Genomic DNA, 20,035 nt, shown 5'->3' with positions numbered 1-20,035 from the left:
GTCTTTGGGAAGCTACTTTCATGCAAAGGTTAACCCGTCATTCCCTGGCTCGTGGATGGAGTGCTGTTCGATTCCGGGACACGGTGAGGCTTGTATACTGCTGTAACCTGTGACACTGTAGCTCCGTGGATCTCCTCACCTTCTCCCACACTCACTGCTGGCATACTTTATAAATTTTAGTAAATAAAAAGGGCTTGGTGGGTGCAAGGAGCCAGAGCTGTTGCATCCCGCAGCAGTGATGCTGTAGCCTATCAGCCTCCCATCCTTTCTGGTGGACCCAGGAGGGGCTGGCGGGAAACCCAGCCGGCACCGAGACTTTCCCAGGCAAAACCTACACCGGCAGGCAGCGTTTGGCGCCGGTCTTCTCCGAGCTGGCACCGTCGCACTCCCGCTCCTCCGGGACCCCGCACCGCCCCGTCGGGCCGGGCGGAGGGCGAGCACCCGGGGAGGGGGCGTGACTACGTTAGACCCCGCCCCTAAGTGATGCCCATTGGTGGAGGCAGCTTGGAGCCCCGCCCAGGGGGCGTGTCCGGGGCGGGCGGGACGGCGCGGCGCTGCCCGCCCGACCGCCACAGCCGGATCGGAGCCGCCGCCGCCGCCGCCGCCGCGGGAGGGCGGGATGGAGACAGCGGCCAGGACGGGGGGCAGCGCCATGACCGAGAAATACGACGTGGTGGTGGTCGGGGGCGGCATCTCAGGTGGGTCCGGAGCGGAGGGTGCGGCTACCGCGCATCCGCCGGCCTCCCCCGTGGCATCCCAGCCACCGGGAGCGGTCCCAGAGCCCGCCCTGCCCCGGGGGGCACCGGCGCTCGGGGCCGGGGTGCTCCCGGCTGGGCAGGGCGGGAGGGCCTGGGGCCGGCGGGGCCCGGGGGTGGCTGGTCCCCATGGCTGGCTTGAAGGCTTGGGCGATGGTTAGAGAGGTGTCGGGTCCTCAGGGGTTTCGGGTACACTTTGGGGGGGAAAAAAAAAAACAGGAAAAAATAATCCAGGTCGCTTTTTTAGGAGGTAGTTGCTGCTTCTTGCGTTGTTTTGTACTTCGTGCTCATCGGAAGAGAGTCTGTAGAAAAACTGACTTTATAACGTCCACAGGTGCAGGAGGATGCAGGGATACGGGCTGGGATTTTTGCATCCCGAGAAAGATGGTATTTTGAAGTTGTGGGGTTTTAGGCGGGTCTTGCAGGGATAACAGTTGTATTATTTTGATAAATGCTTTAGAAAGACATCTGAGAATATCTATAAAAACAGTTTGGGTTTTGTTACTGCGAGAAGAGTTGAACTCCGTAGACAGCCAAGTTCTCCTGATGTAATGGACTAGGAAAAGTACTTCCCAAAATACTGTTCAGATTCAGATCTACTTTAATGCTAGCAAGTGCACTGTGGCCCCTGATCCACCTTCTTGAAAAACAGAAGACATTTTTCTTATGGCACCTGATGGTACCTAAGATGATAATGTTGCTACATTGGAGAAAATCTGTCTTTGGTTTGTCCATCAGATAAATACTGTGTTAGCAGCTTTGGCCAGGTTTCAGTTTTCAGGGAGTCTTTACTTTACTAATGGTTCAGAAAAGGTGAATTATGTGACTGAGTGACTTCAGTGATACTCCAACCATTTAAAATTATTTTTTATTAGAATTGAGAAGGAGTCAGAGGCTTTCCTTTCTTTAATCTGCAATGAATTAATGCACAAAACAACAAATCATTTACTTCATTACATTGTTTCATTTCCTAAAATAACAGTAATTGTTTAAGTATTTTTTGTGACAACGTAATTATATAAATAATCCATAGTATCACTGAACAGAAGGAAAGAGTTTGGACTTAGTTTTGTTTGGATTTTAAATTTTACCAGATACCTGTGTATTTTCCCGCTAGCACAGGTCATTTGGTCTTCATCCTTAAAGTTCCTGCAATGCACAGAGTGCCCTTAGGGAATTAACCACCCGTACCATGTGCAGGTGATGGCGATGTGATCTTAACGTGGCTTTTAGGATTCTGAGAAGCTCCTCTTATTGCGGGTCCCTTGCTTCTCCGGCTTTCCAAACTGTAGCAGTGTTTTGGAAAACACATCGAGCATTTCCAAGTGGTATCTTGCCTCACTAGTGCAAGAATCAGTAAGTTACTTCAGAACGCTTATGCCTTGGATTAAAGCCTGTTGTGGAGTCTGAAATGGAGCCAAGCAGGAAATTTCAAGGTGTTACAGCCCCTGAAAATTTGTCAGTGGCATTAGGAAGACAAATAAACATGTCACAGCACTCTTGGGGTGCAGGAATATTGTTCTTGCCAGTGGCAACGCTTATGTCATGCCAGTGGCATAGAAATGGGTGTTAGCCTGTTATGAATTAGAGCAGGCATCATTTTAAGAAAGCAGCCTTAGAAAAATGGACAATAAATGCCTTATTTCATAATCAATCCATCTTGAATATACAATACCTTTCATACCTGGGCACTATAATTCCTATCAGCTCCTGGTTTGTTTTGCTTTTCACACAGCTTCTCTGTCGCTGCTGTTCCTGTACCAATAGACCTACACCTCAGTTCTGTAAGAGTTTAGACGGGGCTGCGTTCTGGTCTTAAAATAAGTAATCTGTATCTGGAATTTTGATTCTGGTGAGAAAAACAGTAAAACACGCTCCATTCAGACAGGGTTTCCCCTCCACGTCTTTCTGACTCCAGTTTTGACTTGCTGCTGCTTATTTCTCTGAAGATGTATTTGCAGTTGCCTCATCTGGTGAGATTACTGTCTTCTCTCCTTCTGCTGTATTTTAGATACTAGTTATCTGATGCTTGCAAGAAAGGATGGGAAACTCTCGGGTGAACTCGTTCTTTACTAGAAATATATTAAATGTATATCAGGTGTAAGCAAGCTGCTTATTATATTAGGTTTGAGCTTCCCAGCAGTGAGATTGTGGCTTTTTCAATTATTTGTACAATATTTGCAAAATGAAGCTCAAATCCTGTCTGGCACCTCTGGAGCTATCTGTTCCTCAAAGTGAAGCATGGTCTTGAGAGCCAGCTTCTGTACAACCTGACAGACTCTTCTCGTCCGTGCTCCTGGCCTCTGTGTGCACACACACGTCTGTACGTGGTCATTCACAGGGACACAGAATCGACTCTGCCTGGTAGGAAGCTGGAATCCAGGGAGCTTCTGCAAAGGGTGCTTCACGGTGGGGAAGCTCTTGGAAGACGAACTCAGCCCTGGTGGCCTCCACCGCTGAGACTTTCCTGCTGTACCCTGTGGAATCGTGTTCGAACTGTTCAGATTGCATCCGCAAGTGTGATTGGACACCCTACGGAGAGGGAGCTGCAGATCTTGAGCTAGATTCCTCTTTTCACATGGGCATACATGTTAAAAATGTGGATGGTGGCCAGGAAAGGCCCCAGGCACATGTTTGTATCATTCTTAATAAATAGTGTCCCTCGTAATACAGTTAATATTAATTATAATATTTTATACTCAAGCATATTAAACAAATGGATGCCTGAAGTTAAAGACTTTCCCCATACCCACAGGAAGTCCTTGTTTTTATGCCTTGAATATTGCTCCCATTTTCTATTTATAGGGTTTTTCTACTGGACTGAAGCGGGTGTTCTGGTTTGGATTGATATTGATCTTTTGCCTGTGCGTTTTGGTTTAGGCTATGTAATCTCCTCATTTGTTAAACACAGCAAGCTGACAGCACGTGACGTGCCATGGATGCATGTCTGATTAATCGGCAGGATCGTAACCCTGACATCCTGTCAGAGGGTCTTCTGACACTTGAGTTAAGCGGCTACACTAGTTGAGGACTAGGAGATTGTTATCCTCTCCGTGGACAAACTACTGTATTGATGGCTTCCAGAAGTTGTCTCTTTTATGCACCAAGTTGCTGCCATACTTCTTTTGACACGTTGTCCCCATCTCAGCTCCATTAGCTGCTCTGCAAGCTAAGCCCACAATTACAGGGAAATTCAGGTTTTCACAGACTGACAGGGGTTGGAAGGGACCTCTGGGGATCATCTAGTCCAACCCCCCTGCCACAGCAGGGTCACCTACAGCAGGTTGCACAGGAACGCATCCAGGCGGGTTTGGAATGTCTCCAGAGATGGAGACTCTGCCACCTCTCTGGGCAGCCTGTGCCAGTGCTCTGCTACCCTCAAAGTAAAGAAGTTCCTCCCCATATTTAGATGGAACTTCCTATGTTCAAGTTTGTGTCCATTACCTCTTGTCCTGTCACTGGGCACCACTGAAAAGAGCCTGGCCCCATCCTCCTGACACCCACCCTCTAAGCATTTATAAGTGTTGATATGATCCCCCCTCAGCCATCTTTTTTCCAGGCTGAAGAGACCCAAATCCCTCAGCCTTTCTTCATAAGAGAGGTGTTCCAGTCCCCTCATCATCTTGGTAGCCCTCACCATCTCCAGCACTTCCCTGTCCTTGTTGAACCGGGGAGCCCAGAACTGGACACAGTTCTGGTTCCATAGCCCTAGGATGCAATGTGCACTGGTGCTCTGAGATACGAAATGGGTTGTAAGGAGGTCCAGGGTGTCTCCTGTCACTCCTTAGGGACTGCTTGTTAATGACTGGACAGCATGAAGTCCTCAGAGAGTTTTGACAGAAACCTCAGCTATTTCAGCTTTTCAGATCTAGAAAATGGCTGCTGCCTACATGTGACCTGTAATTCCTCAGAACTTTCTAACTGACCTTATTGGGGCATATTTTCACATGGATAACAAAATGCACTATGTTGACTCAAAGGCTACTTCCTTGCCAAATTTCAAGTGGCTGCTAAAACTTCCAAAATAGGAAAGGAAAAAAAAAAAAAAGCCATCAGTTTTCGAAATCGAAGAAGAATGTTTCCTGAAGGTTTGGAAACAGCCAGCCAATTTTGACCAAGATTTTCCAGCAAAAAATAATCAGCCTGAAAAACACGCTCTGAAAATTCAAGCTTAAATAGTTCAAAATTTGGCAAAAAAGAGTGTAAACAAAACACCTCAACTTTTCCAGTGGGAAGTTTGGGGTACGTTTGTATGCCGGCCTGGCCTTAGACATGAATTTTGGACACCAGAAGGCCCAGTTTATCAGAAGAAGGCATGGAGGATTAAGACTGTTTGTCTACATAATGCAAGCCAGAGACATAACAGATACGGAGAACTATGTCCAGAAGCAGGCAAGTCCAAGAGAACTTGTACGCAAACATCTTTTGGAAGAAATTTCAGCACATCATGTTACAAGGACAAAGCACAAGGGAAACACAGCTATAATTGAAACTTGCACTGAAGATTAGCATTCCTTGACATGGATAGTTCTTATTTCCAAATAAACCCACATTTGTTCTTAGCTCGAAACAAGGAGATCTCATGGCTCAGTAAAACAGATGCTTAGGTTTGCCAGCAGTGTGCAGGAAACAGCAGTGTTTTCTATTGCACTTACGGAGGAGGCCAAGGGCCACAAATTGTAGGAGAAGCTGGCATGTAAAAATAGTAGTAATTAGTCTTTATATTGAAATAAAACATATGATACACTATTAACGCTTTTTTTTTTCCCCTCTTCATGGAAGAGCGCTATGCGTTGGCATCTCCTGCTCCGCGGTGCGTGATCGACAACCTTACCACTTGAGCTACCTACGCATTGGCTGTGCTCTCCGAGTGAAAGACTGAATAACGAGGAAATGCAGATTTTCCTTACTTGGTATTAACGGCAGCACAACTTATGTTGTATACTGCTCTGTTTGTTTTGACAGCGTGCCAAGCTGCTGGTGGGTGGTAGTGTCAGATAAACTGTCAAATACACAGTTACTGGTGGAAGATATTATCAGTCCCACCTGTGTAAATCTGGAGCAGTTTTCAGTAGATTTTTTTTCGAGTGTTACTTCTAAATTTACCCAGAATTTGACCTGTAGGAATGCAATAGCTGGTTCATAAAATGTACCCTGCGTTTATCTCTTTACATCTGCCCTGCTCTGGGCTCTGGCTACCTGTTTCCTTCACGCTTTATCATAGAGTCGTAGAATCGCCTAGGTGGGAGGAGACCTTTGAGATCATCGAGCCGAACCATCAACCTAACTCTTTCAAAAATCATCACTAAACCATATCTCTAAGCACTCTGTCTACCCGTCTTTTAAATACCTCCAGGGATGGTGACTCAATCACTTCCCTGGGCAGCCTTCTGATAAAAGGTGATAATATTGTCCCTTGGTACCAGAATTTCCTAAAGGCCATTTTTTGCGATGCAGAATTAAATAGCAATGTTTCATAGGACTGTCAGTTCCCCATGTATTGCTAGCAAGCTGATTGTCATTATGACAAAAATTTACAGCTGGAACAAAACTATCAGACCCCCATATAAAGTGTAATAGATGTTTTATACAATACTTGCAAATAAGCAGAAATACCAGTTTCCATTTATCTCCTTCATAATGTGTTCTAAAGTTTTGCTACTAAAGATGCAAAACCTTATGATGTGGGGCATGGGTTTTGGTTAACAGGCTCCTTTGTGTTATGCTCAGTGCCAGATATTTAGTTTTGGACAAAATATGGTTGTGATGTGATCATTATGTAACCAGATGTAGAAATAGTATTATTTTCTTCATCTTCCATTGTATTCTTCATGTGGTTTTCTATGATAAATGCATCATTTATAAACATTGTCTAACCCAGAGGGTGACCTCAGTAATCACAGCTCATTCTGCTCTGGAATGAAGAATGTGTCATGCTTGTTTCTGGCAAAAACCAAAATGTACACCAGCGTGATTCATAAGTTAGCAAATTCAAAACTTCTAGGAGAGTGCTGTAAACCTATGGTTTGTCCTTGAGGAATAGATTTTGCACCATGCTGAGGTGAAAGGTGTTGAAAGGTAGGAAAGAGTATTCCTGGTAGTAGGTAGGTCTGAAGTCTTAAGAGTGTTATTTACTCCAGGGAGCAAAAGAAATCGCTAAGTAGTTAGGACAGATCTCTATGCTAGCATAACAAAAACGGGCATGGGGCAGGCATTATGTCCTTCCTGGGAATACCAATGCTGACGTTCTTGATATTTGTGGCAATGTGTCCTGGTTCCGGTGGGGATAGGGTTAACTTTTCCTGGTATTCCATGCCATGTGAGCCACGCCCACCCTGAGCTGCCGGGGGAGGGGGCAGGAGGTTGCTGCTTAAAAGCGGGCTGGGGCGTCCCGGGTCCGGCCGGTCGGTGAGCGGCGGGGAGCGGCGGTTCCGTAATCGCGTTTGTATATTCCCCCATCCGTGTTGTTGTTGTTGTTTGCCTGTTCCCTTTACTGTCCTGTTAAACTGCCTTTGTCCCAACCCAAGAGTCTTGCCTTTTCTTACGATCCTTCCTGTATTAGGAAGGGACGTGCGAGCGGCACGTGGTTCTTTGTTGCCATCTGAGGCTAAACCACGACACAATGACATTGACCGTAGTTTAGCAGCAACATTTTTTCACATACTTATTTCATTGAAGATCACCATTTAGCTAACAGGAATTTATTCTGCATACTGACCAAAACAATTATCAATAGTTAGAAAATGTGCATAATTACCTTAGATGTTTCCATTAACTAGATGGTATCAAACCATCGTCATCTTAGCTGGGGCTACTCATTTTAATATGTAAAGGGAAGGAGGATGCTACATTTCTAACTCCATGATTATACTAGTTAACTTCTTTCCGCCTTTGTTTTGGGGGGTGGGCATTATTCTGGGGAAGAGATGTTTACTGCAATGGGCTTTGGACTTGAAATTCCCAGTGGGTGTGTACAGAGGAGTGGATTCATCCTCGTGATACAATTCCTTCTTCCTGCCCACTGCGTTTCTGTTAACACTGTCCATGAGAAACCGTCTTTGTCCCCTTCAGAACAAGGCTTGCATCTGTTGAAAGCATTTAGACAGTAGCACCATTGAAACCAGTTAGAGTGGCTTGGTCTCAGTTGGACAATGTACTCTGTAATAGAAAATATTTATTCTCTGATGGTTGAAATCTTTGCTGAATCAACTGGATTATTTTTGCTAGAGGGGAAAAAAAAGAATTGATGTAGATGAAAAACATTTACCCGAAAATGACAAAATAAATAAACACAACCTCATCCCCAGTATCAAGTATACTACAACAAGTGTTGTGAAAGAAAGTAAGGGAAGATAAAATACAGTTTCTGACAAACAGAAAGTTAGTGATGTTATGTTATTAGGCAACATTGAAAGAAGAAATGAATGTAGACTTGCAATCAGCACTGCATATTCATGCTGTTTTGCGCAAATTTAAGGGGTTGTAATTGAATTAGTAAGTTCTTTTTTCGTTTACAGTGGCAATTTTAAATCTTGAAAACCTTGCTCTGTGAAGGAGAACAGTTCTTTCATTCTTGACCTTATATATGTTGTTGTCCTTTAGTGAATTCTCTGGAGTTAGTCTAATGTAACCGAGTACATTTTAACTGTATTTTAAAACTTCTTTAAATACCATGGTATGCACAAAAATTCAAATGAAAAGAAACTCCTGGGGGAGTAGAAGGAGAAAAAAGGTGAGGATGGGAGATTTTACCCTACAGTCATGGTGGAAATGTTTTGTGCCTCTTATTGACAGGTTCGTGTTTACTTGGCAAAGAGACTTCTAGCTGAATAATGAGAGTTGATTCTAAGATGGCCATTGCCAGATTTAATTACTCAATTGTGTTCGGAAAAAGTTAGGTTTTCCATCGGTGAAACAGTAAAAATAAACACAGCATTAGCATGCCATTACAGTGGAACTTTAATGAGGATATATTGCCAATTGTCTTTACTGATGGATATTAGAATAATGAGCAAAAAAGTTTTAAAACTATTCCCCTTCTTAAGATCAGATAAATGTAGAGATTTTCCGGAAAGATTTTTTTCTGTGTGTTATTCAATTAAAGCCTGCTAGAACACTACAGTAATGGGGTAGTCGTCTTTCACACAATGTAATCATCCCACTCCATGTAGAGAAAGGTGGATTAGGAAGGATTTTGGGAAGGAATGTTTTATTAGGTTGGTTTTGATAACTTTTCAGCCTGGTGGCGGATGCATAAAAGGCAAATGCACTTTGTCAAAGAAGCTAGCAAGTGGGCAAATAATGCATCTAGGTAACCATCAGACAGTTAGCTTTTCAATAGTAACAGGTAACTTTCTCTGCCTTTGTTTTGGTGTGCTCAATATGGCACATACATAGTGGCCTTGGTTTGAAGGGTTAAAGAGTTAATGGTATCAGACTGTCATCACTCCACTGCCCTTTGTTACCCTGTATGGGCACTGCCCTTATATGTTCTGGAGGTGTTCAGCATACCTCATGTGAAAAGTTCTGTCTCTGGGAAAGATGCTGGTGATTTTTGCTTCCGATCATGGTGTATCAGTGAATCTGCTTGATGCTGTGGATTTACAGAGCCTGGATTTTGAAAAGTAGAGTTACTGTCACGTTTCTGATAAAGTAACTTTTTAAAAACTGCCACCATTTGTGCTGCAGAACTCGTGTTTGCTCATACACCCTGTATCAAGCCCAGTACTGAGGCAACTTGGAATTCTTCATATAAATGCCACCCTTATAAATGCTTCCCTGTGAAACAGGGAAACATTTCCCACGTGACAGGGCTTTGTTGGGAGTAAGCTCGGGTCTCTTAAATCCCAGTCTTGTGCACTACCAGTAGAGTTGAACCTTTCTCTCCTGTCAAGTAGAGACATGCTTTCTCTGTATTTTCCATCATGCTACATACAAAATTCAGTATTGTTCAGCATCTCTGTGCTTCAGCCATAGTGTAAGTCTGGTAGCCTGCAGATTGACATAAATTCATCTTACTTTCTTCTTTTTTTTTTTTTTTTTTTAAACAGTGTATCCAGTGTTGTGATGCACTTGAAACTGCTTTGCTTGATAGGATTGTGGCAGTTTTCTGAAATGAAAGCAGAGGCAGTATGATCTGTAACAGCAGCAATTCTGAGTCCTTAATAGCGCTGCAGAATCGATAGGAACAGAGCTTTCCTGCATGGTGTCTTCAGACGGGGGGAGCTTGGTGTGAGATTGCCATAGAAACCCTTGTGGAGGATGTATAAGTCATCTTGCCTTGTTTATTCTCATCTAATAACAAGTGAATTTCTACAGCCAGATACTTCAAATGGGGCATGGTTTTGGCAGGCTCCTTTCATCTTCCTGACGCAAGTGGTATATTTCTCATTCCTAGAATTAGAGTGGTGTCTGTAAGGAGTGCGGCCGGTGATTTGGGATGGTTTGCAGCTTTATCTCTAGGCCACTCTTGCAGGAGGTGGAGGTGGCAATGGGGCACAGCAGCGGCCTCAGCTGCGACAGGCATGTCTGTGACACAGCCATGCCGGCATCCACAGGTGTCTTTTAAAATACCTCGCCTGCATCTTGGCTGCGGCCTAGGGGGTCACAGCCCAGTGCCCGGTTTGTTCCGGTGTGGCGTGCTCGCAGGGCACTGTGGATATCCACAATATCCCAGGACATTGTGGCTGGTGCCAAAACCCAGGCATGGCGGAGGGCTATGGCTCTAGAGTAGTGCTCACGTTGCGGGAGGCCCTTGTGGTATGAAGGTCCTGCCCTCCCCCGTGACAGCTGTCACAGAATCGTAGAATGGTTTGAGTTGGAAGGGACCTTCAAGATCATCTAGCTCCAACCCCCCTGCCACGGGTAGGGACACCTCCCACTAGACCAGGCTGCTCAAAGCCCCATCCAGCCTGGCCTTGAACACTTCCAGGGATGGGTAGTCCTCTGGGGAAGGAGTGGAGATGTTGGAGAGGAGGCGGGAGGCCAGCTCCATGTGGCCTGAGGGGAGCTGAGCAGGCAGAGAGAGGGTAAGGAACTGGAAAGGAGAAGGTCTCATTCCTTCCTCTCTCTCATTCTCACCCCATTGATGAAACAGAAATAAATGGTCACTCTCTGGTGTCCAGTCCTGCGGAGGGTACTGGAACAGCAACAAAAGCATTGAAAATTCAAGTTATGGAGAAGATAAAGGGAAAATGTGCAATCTGTTTTGAGATTAATTGTGTATCAAAGGCATGTAGGCTTCATGTCCTGTGGGATGCTTAAGACATACCTGTGGAAGCCCCTGTATCTGGTGCACTTCAGTCACACCAGAATGGAGCTAAAGAATTTGGTACAGTAGACAGCTACATAGAGAGATCCCGTGCGTCGGTGTTGTTGCTAGTCCTCCATTTGAAAAGGAAAATATTTCCATGCTTTAAACAAATAAACGTGTAGTAACAATCTTTAATCAACATATTTTGCATTGGTTTTATTTCTGCGTCAGGCCCTCTCCCAGAAGCCAGTAAGCCACTGCTGTCCTGATATATCTCTTGCCTTTTCCCAAGCTGTGTAGCTCTGAAGCCTTTTTTTTTTTTTTTATTAGTGTCTACAGTAACACTTGGGTTAACAATAATAAAATTAAAAATCTGTAAGGCTGGAGTGCGAGAAGTACAGTTTAACAAGAAAACAGATTAGAGAACCTCAGTCATATTACTGCATGTTCTTCACCCTTTAGCAGTCCTTCTTTATTTGGATATATCATATAATTAAGCTTTAAGCTTAATGCCCAACCCAGTACAGTGCAAACATTATTCTTCCTAAATAGCTATGACGTGAATATAGCTATGGAATACAGCAGGACATTATGGTCTTAGGCGCAGGGGATTTGCATACAATTTTTTTTTATACCTGGACAAGATTTTTCACTGCTGCATGTTCCATAGTGCAACACGTGAACACACTATGTGTATTTTCAAGACTTGTATATCTACAGTAAACTTTCTTATAAAAGAATTACGCGCTCATGCCTGAATGTCCAGTGGTATTTGTGCAGAATAGAGAAATTCAACTTTTTATTTTTATATATGTAGGAAATCCACTTTTTTTGTGACAAAAAACACTGTATATTTTGAAAAATCATTTTTCTTCATAAAAAATAAAAGTATTTATAAGAAAATGCTGCATTTTGTGTTTCCAACATTATAGACTTGTATCTTCTCTTTGTGTTGAGGAAGAAGAGAACATCACCACCAAAAGCGTTAAAGAATTAACTATATATATAAAAAAAGTAAGATGTTCCCTGTAGTCTTTCACACAGGAAAAAGTAATCAAAAACTATCGAAAGAAATCAGATCAATTTATAAGATGTTTACTGTCAAATGGCTAGCATTTTTAAAAATTAGAATATTAAATAGGTGGAAGAATTAAGTATATTCCTGTTCCAGCACCGATCTAAAGAATATTGTGTGGCACAAGGCTGTGAAGTTATTCTTAGATGAGTATGGAAATCTTACATATAATTTTTGTCAATGTAAGACATTTGAACTTCCTCAGTTCTGGTTTCCAGTGAATGGTGTTCCGCTTCCCCATTAAAAGATTATGTGGCAGAAGCTTATGGGCTATTCTGTATTGTCCTCACAATAAATGAGTACACTTAATGCTGCCCAGAATGATTCCTCTCCTCTGGTCTTTTCAGATGTGCATTCTTTGTGGGATCACGAACAGTAGCTTTTAATCACATTTCAGGGTAGTGTAATAAACATGGGCATAATATTATTATGCCTTACTGCAGGGTATCTTGGAAGTTCTGATCAATAAGGCTGGCTTTCTTATACTTAAGGAGGGGAAACAACTCCAAAGAAACAATGCTTCAGTGCCAAATTGGCCCGCAGGGCAATAGGATAATCTGATTTCACAAACTCATAATTGCTTTTTACAATTTCAGCTTGCATTTGTCAAAAGCAAAGAGGACTTGTGTCCTATTGAATTTCCAGTTGTCTCTAGTGCCTCCATCACAAAGTCCGATAATTAGATGATTTTTGCTGAGACCATAATTCCTTTTATAAAGTATCTACATACAGCCTGTTTGATTGCCATGGTCAAACTCCATTGCTTAAAATGAATCTTGACAGTGAAGCAGACTTTCTGCATGTCAATGGGGATAGCAGATAGCAATAGATTGGAGAGGTCATGAGTGAGATAAGAAGTTGGAAGCCTACCTCTCTGGAACATGCCTACTTAATATATTATTATTTCTATCAGTTTAGCATTGCAAGACCCACAAGCTGGGTTCTGCCTTTCTATGCACTGCACAAAGGAAGAGTAAGATTAGTGTCCCTTAATTATTGAGATTTTACTGATTTTAAAATGCCAAAATGCTAATCTGAAGGAGGAAACTTCAGTCTGTGAATGCTGCTTATGGAGATGGTTATAACATGCAGCTAAGCTGCAGCCACATAATTTCTGTGGTAAGATACCATGAAAAGTATCAGGAATTTTTGAAAACAACGTCTGAAAGGGATTTGAAAACAAATCTCTGACCTTGAAGCTTTGGTTCAGTTGTTGACCATTAATGTGGCTGGTTGCTGCCATTTGCTTTAAAACACTTTCTCTTATTCTGATAGGTTTGTCGGCTGCCAAATTGCTGTCTGAGTCTGGGGTCAGCGTGGTAGTTCTTGAGGCCCGGAACAGAGTTGGAGGACGGACGTTCACTATCAGGGTAAGTGCTTTGTGAGATGCTGGACTCTCACTTGTGCTGCTCTACAACATGGCAAATGTCACCCCTATCTTCAAGAAGGACAAGAAGAAGGACCCAGGGAGCTACAGGCAGGTCAGCCTCAACTCAGTCCCTGGGAAGGTGGTAGAAGAACTAATCCTGGACACCATTTCCGGGCACATGAAGGACAAGAAAGTCATCAGTCAGCATGAATTCACCAAGAGGTGAAGTCGTGCTTGACCAACTTGATAACCTTCTATGATGAAATGAGACTTGGTAGATGATGGAAGAACAGTGGATATTGTCTACCTAGACTTCAATAATTCAACACTGTCTCCCATAAGATCCTCATAAACAAGCTGGTGTAGTGTGGGCTGGTTGAACAGACAGGGAGATGGACTAAAAACTGGCTGAACAGCCTGGTCCAGAGAATGGTGATCAGTGGTACAAAGTCTAGTTGGAGGCCAGTAACTTGTGGTGTGCCCCAGGGGTCAATACTGGGTCAAATCCTGTTCAACATCTTCATAAATGATCTGGATGATGGAGGGACTGGAGCATCTCTCCTGTGAGGAAAGGCTGAGAGAGCTGGGACTGTTTAGCCTGGAGAAGAGAAGGCTCGGGGGAATCTCATCAGTGTATAGAATGGAGGTAAGGAAGGGTGCAAAGAGGATGGAGGCAGGATCTTTTCAGTGGTGCCCAGTGGCAGGAAAAGAGGCAGTGGGCAAAACCTGAAACACAGGAGGTTTGAAGCATCTGAACATTAGGAAACACTTTTTTAGTGTGAGGGTGATTGAGCACTGGCACAGGCTGCCCAGGCATCTCCCTTCTTGGAGATATTCAAAAGCTGTCTGGACGTGGTCCTGGGCAACTGGCTCTAGGTGACCTTCCTAGAGCAGGAGGGGTTGGACCAGATGACCTCCAGAGGTCCCTTCCAACCTCAACCATTCTGTGATTCTGTTGGGTTTGACATCATTAGCTAGGGGGAAGACAGGGAGTAGAGTTCCCAAAGAAGACAGGTGTTTCAAATTGCCATCACTTTTGTCAAGTAATAGAGTTCTGTTTGGACAGGTTGCATTGCAATGCATGCCAGTGGGCACCTCTTGACAGGAGGTTCTTTAAAATTGGTCTGGAAGCAACTCTGAGAACACCAAATGGGATTTGGGTGCCTAACCAGAAGCGTGCAGTGCCATTTTAGCTGCCCTAGGACACCTTGCCTGGCCTCCAGCTGCAGTTCTTCCATATTTCATGAGTCAAATTTGTCAGCCTTGCACAGAAGTCTTGGATACCCTGGGCTGTCTAAATTGGTGTTAAACATCTGTATTAAGGTAATTAAATTCCACCCACATAGTTCGCACCCTTTGTCCACGGCAGGATCTGCTCTGCCTTTAACATTACAGAGGGAAACTATCATCTGAGACTGTGAGTGCCAAAGCATTTCTCCTCTCGTTCCCATCTCACTTTGCATACTGTAACGGGCATGGTAACTGAAAGTCCTATAAGAAGTAGCTTGAGCAGGGCCAGACGTCATTACAGCTCAGATGTGCATTTTAACACGGCTTAAAATTATCTGAAATAGCACTCCTGCTTCTAAAAATGGACCATGTCTTGATTGCCATTAAAGAGAAAATGAAAGAAATGACGAGTCACCTGTGTCAAGGGGTAATATAATACAGATACTACCTCTGCTTCCCACCCTGGAAGTAAAGGAGGTTTAAATTATCTCAGATGCCATTGCTGGGGAACCAGAGATAAACAGTGGTGTTTCACCAGAAAACATTGTACATGAAGCATAAACACCATCCTTCTGTGACACTGAGAATGCCTAGCTTAAAATACTCACTATAAACAGTGTTAAAAAGAGTTACTATCTTGGGAAATCAGCCTTCTTGTAATAGTATGCGTCCCTGAAACTTTTTTGCTTTCTTCCTTCCTCCCAAGTGCTCTTGATGCTGGTCTGAGAGGTGTGTGGAGCACCTTCATAGACTCGTAGAATGATAGAATGGTTTGGGTTGGAAGAGACCTTCGAGATCATCTAGTTCCAACCCCCTGCCATGGGCAGGGACACCTCTCACTAGACCAGATTGCTCGAAGCCCCATCCAGCCTGGCCTTCAGTGTCAGGATGCGCTGGGTTAGAGCCAAGGTGTGCCATGCTGGAAAGATTACTCTCTGAATAATGCAGTGCAGGGGTCAGCATCTACAGCATTAAGTCTAAGCAGATATCTACGGTGAGAAAACAAGCCTTTGGTGCTGGAGATGGTTTCAACTTGAGAAATGTTTTGCAATGACAAGAAAAGTTACATGAATTCTGAAAAAGTGGGGTTAGACTTAACCAAAGCATTGATTTGGTTGGATGTTTCTTCATTATCTTTTGTGAGACTGAAAAACCAATATTGAAAGCTATGGTGAAATTTAAACAAGAGTTAAACCCAATGGCACACATGGGTGCTACAGAGTAAAGGCACTGTGCTATGTGTGTCTGTCATTACACAGCTCAGCACTGCCTACTTTTAACTCAGTCAGTACAAGTTTTCTCCTGTGCGTATTGTTGCAGTGATAGTATGGAATAATTATTTCTACTTCTAGAGGTTTGTGTTGAGGAGCTTCCTGCTTGGCTTCTGATTCCTGTATTCTTTATTTTGACAGAACAATAAAGTTAATTACGTAGATGTTGGTGGATCGTATGTGGGACCTACTCAAAACCGGATTCTCCGATTGGCAAAAGAGCTGGGTGTTGAGACCTATAAAGTGAATGTTGAGGGCCATATGATCCATTATAAGGGGGTAAGTATCGTATCTTTCATGTTGAGATACCTAAAGGTACCATTGAGCTTTGGAAATTACTGACAGTCATTAAGGAGGTTTCATTTAAAGCTTGCTTTTAATAATCCAGTAAGCACGTGTTTGAAGTGTTGTTATTCTATTTTAACTTACTGGGAATGGGATCAATCGTTCTTGTTTTCTTTTGAAAAGTGTTCAGAAAATGAGACTGACAGCAGTTAAAAAATTTGGGATACATTTGACACCTGATTATTTTTTAACATATCCTCTAAAGAGTTTTTGCCTGAAATTCAGGAAATACTTGTTCTGAAATGAAAGCCAAATTTAAATAAGAAAAAATAATAATAAAACTGTTGGATACTGTTGAATGACAATACTAGACAACAGTACTAAGGGACTAGTCTGGGAGCAGTATAACTTATTTGCCCCACCTATGTCACTAGATTCACATGATATCTCTCCCAGTCTGGTAGTGTGGGATTCACCTTACTTACAAATGGGCGTCTGGAAGTTGGGCGTCTAATCTGAGACTCATTGAGGTTTCCTCTCTAGCTAACAGTAGGAAACAGGCCCTTCCCAAGGCTTGCCATAAATTTCATGTCTGAGACATGAGGCAGCGGGGATTCCTCTTGAGCAGATGCTGGTGTCACTAAAGTGATCTGGAATGAAACTTGTCTTCAGAGGAGCCCTGGTCTTAGTCCTTTAGCTCACTGAATTTTTGCAGAGGTCCTAGTCAGGACCTACTGCCCAAACCAATGCAGAGGGAGAACTGTTGGGAGAGGGATGAAGAGAGGCCTAAGATCCATAGGTATGAGGTACAAGCGTCTATCTCCCTAACTCACAAACTGCTTTACTTTCCCAAGACAAGACCATCAGTTTTGTATTTTTTTTAATATCTTTTAGTTTTGGTACTTCCCAGACATCCACAGAACAAGGCTTGAAACCTATGTGCATCAGAGTTGACATATTTGATAAAAGGAACACAGTGTGATGGATCCTTAACTGGTTTCATTTTTATTATCTTCTCACTTTTTCTTCCTAGGATTAGAGCAATGCGTTCATACTGCAAAGTTTTACCATCTGGTTCTGTAACCTCTCCTGATTGGGCAGATTCATGTCATGCTCATAAAATAGTCACTCCATGATACTCAAAAAAATTATTTTATACCACCTGATGTAAAACTGGTGTAATTCTACAGCAGCTGGGCTGCACTGATTTGTACCAGCTGAATGTTTGTCCCACTCTATTTAATTTAAGCTCAGACATGTATCTCTTAGCATCCTAAAAGGCACTTTTCTTCCTTGTGTTAAATAAAAGGCTCTAATGGGTTACATGAATTTGAGCCTTTAATCCATTTTGACACTGAAGCTGCAGCTTTTTTTTTGTCCCACGTTACATTATGCATGTCCTTCCTAATGACCACGTAATTTTGTAAGTTTTCTTTGAAGTGGAAGCATGTTCCTAAGCAAGAGGCAGCATTACCAGCTATTCAGCTGGATCACAGGCTGTGGTTCAATTCTAGATTTGCTGAGCTAACAGGGTCCCCAGGAAATTGTAGTTGTTGGAACAGGGTGAGAGCAAAGGGGCTTTAAGGTCTCCCAGTGTGGATAGACTTAGGCACTGAATTAATGACAACGATGCTTTTCTTCCAGTAGGTATCATCCCTCCCACGTCCTCTTCCCATGAACTGCAGGCCTTTTGTTTTCTTTCCCTGAGGTTTTCCACTGCTTTTTCTCCTTACTCTTTCCTTGAGACACTGTGTTGTCACCGTGTCCTGTGATTTAGGGATCTGTTGTTGAACCCTCTCTTACACCCCACTTCTACAAGAACTCTCTTGAAAACAAGCTGTGCAGTCCTGGCTATTGGGTGGGTTGGTGAGCACTCAGAGACCTTAGGGCTTGTACGTTTTACCTACCTGCTACACACCGTTACCGTGCTGGGATGGTGAGTTGGCTGGGTAGGGATTTGTGCTCTCCTGGCTATAGACGCGTTCCTCATATTCATTAAAGATGCTGCAGGAGCCCGAGCATCTGTGGGATTTCCTAGATGATAGAAAATGTGTTCGCAAAGGGATGATTTGATATTAAAGGATCATTGCCCCAGAAATTGAATATTAATCTGAAAGATGGATGTGTTCGGCTTCTTGGGTTAATACGCTGTCAGCCTTGGGCCAGCTGCTGCCTTTCAGGTTTGAAAAGTATGACTAAAACTTTTCTCCTTGCATCTCATCTGCTATTTCTATCAGCTGATGGCTGCCGGGGAGCGTGTAGCTGGGGCCAGACAGGAAGGTCTCTTCCCAAGGGCATTTCTCCAAAGCCTGCAATGCCGTGCGGTTTTTGTCAGAGGCGAGAGGGAGAGTTGTTGGAGGAATGACTAAACGTGGTTTTAGATTTTCTTGTGACAGTCATTCAACTGTATATAATCCCCAGCATCTTCAGATTAAGAGATTTTTTGACTTTTGTTTGCCATACTTATCAGTTAAGTTTGGCTCATTCTGAAGGTTTCCAGGATACTGCTTGGATTGAGTTAGGGGAAAGCGGAAGCAGCCAAGGGAAAGTGGAAAACCCCAGAGGGATTTATTAGCTTCTTTGCTCTGAAAGGAATTTTTCCCATATGTGTGTGGAAAAATTCCATGTACCGCAAGCTTTAAAAACCATGTTGCGTCTTGTGGGCAGGTTTCCTTTGTAGTTACAGTTTATTTGAAAAATCCAAATGTGTAACTATTGTTTACCTTTTGTTTTATTTGTTCATTCTTTCCCATCAGTTAGCATGGTAACATGGACTGCTTTGATATCAGCCAGGAATTTATTTGTATCCTGTCATCGTAAATCTGTAACTTCAAGCTGTAGATTTTGTTACAAGCCCCAGACTTTCTTTACAGCCAAATTTGTCTGTGGCTACTATCCCGTAATTTATCAAGAATGCTTTAGGACTGAGAAAAGGCAGATGTGCTGGAGTTCTCCCTTCCCAGAAGGGGCAGATAGCTCTTTATTCTTACACAGGTCCTTTAAGGTCACGCTCTGCTCCTTTTTCACCTTCTCTTTAGTAGAAGACCTCAGAAAGTAAAGGCGTTGGGGCCTTGGTGTGTTATTAACCTTCTCATATAACTGTAGTCCTCCAATATCTGGCTGCAACACCCAGCTCGGGTATACGTAACATTAGTAAATAAGGACTGGTTTTGCTTATTTGTTTGCTTATGAATTTCAGAACAAGGTAACACTTGACAAAAGATGAACATTCGTATGCCATGCTTCACACTGGTCATTGAGTCTTTCGTTTCCTTCATCTAGCTTTAAGATTAAGAGATTAGGGTGCAGCAAGTAAGTCTGTGACTAAATCTGTGCAAAGCGCTGTGTATCTGCAGTTTGGACACGGGAATCGCAGGCAGTCCAAGGCACTGCAATGCTCGCGAGGCTAGACCTGCTGCAGAGGCTGAGCAGGGAAGGATGTTCACACCACAGAGATGCTCACACCGTCGGGAGCTACTGCTCTGGCTATGTGTGCTGTGCATGGTCCGAGGGCAGGAGCAACGCCTGCCCTGGGGAGCAAGGAATGTGCCTCCTGTCAGTCCTGATGCGCAGCTCGTCCTCAGCACAGCGAGCAAGAGCCACACTTGCCTTTCTCAACACTGGCAAGATTGTCTGCTCCTCTGGCACAAACTGAAACTTGGAGCGGTGTCACAGCTGGGGCAGCTTGGGCTTAGTTCCTGTAGTTATGGCTATAAGCCACAGCGTAGCCCTGGGTAAAGACAGACCTCGCAGAGCACATCTCTCTGCTGCCTTCTTTCTAACCACCGAATTACGGTG

The 20,035-nt window shown here is 43.6% G+C and overlaps 1 protein-coding gene across 1 annotated transcript in view; it reads left to right on the top strand.

Annotated features, from left to right (window-relative positions):
- Positions 1 to 543: 543 nt before the first annotated feature.
- LOC141749642 (amine oxidase [flavin-containing] A-like) overlaps positions 544 to 20,035 on the top strand; it is a 40,712-nt gene continuing 21,220 nt past the window's right edge. Inside the window, exons 1-3 of the mRNA XM_074603476.1 lie at positions 544 to 698; positions 13,358 to 13,452; positions 16,094 to 16,231. Coding sequence (XP_074459577.1) covers positions 620 to 698; positions 13,358 to 13,452; positions 16,094 to 16,231 — 312 coding nt within the window. The 5' untranslated portion in view covers positions 544 to 619. The remainder of the gene's footprint in view (positions 699 to 13,357; positions 13,453 to 16,093; positions 16,232 to 20,035) is intronic.

The sequence above is a fragment of the Larus michahellis genome, chromosome 1 (genome assembly GCF_964199755.1).
Source record: "Larus michahellis chromosome 1, bLarMic1.1, whole genome shotgun sequence".
NCBI lineage: Eukaryota > Metazoa > Chordata > Aves > Charadriiformes > Laridae > Larus > Larus michahellis.
Note: the sequence above shows the minus strand (reverse complement) of the source record. Positions and strands in the feature narration are given on the sequence as shown.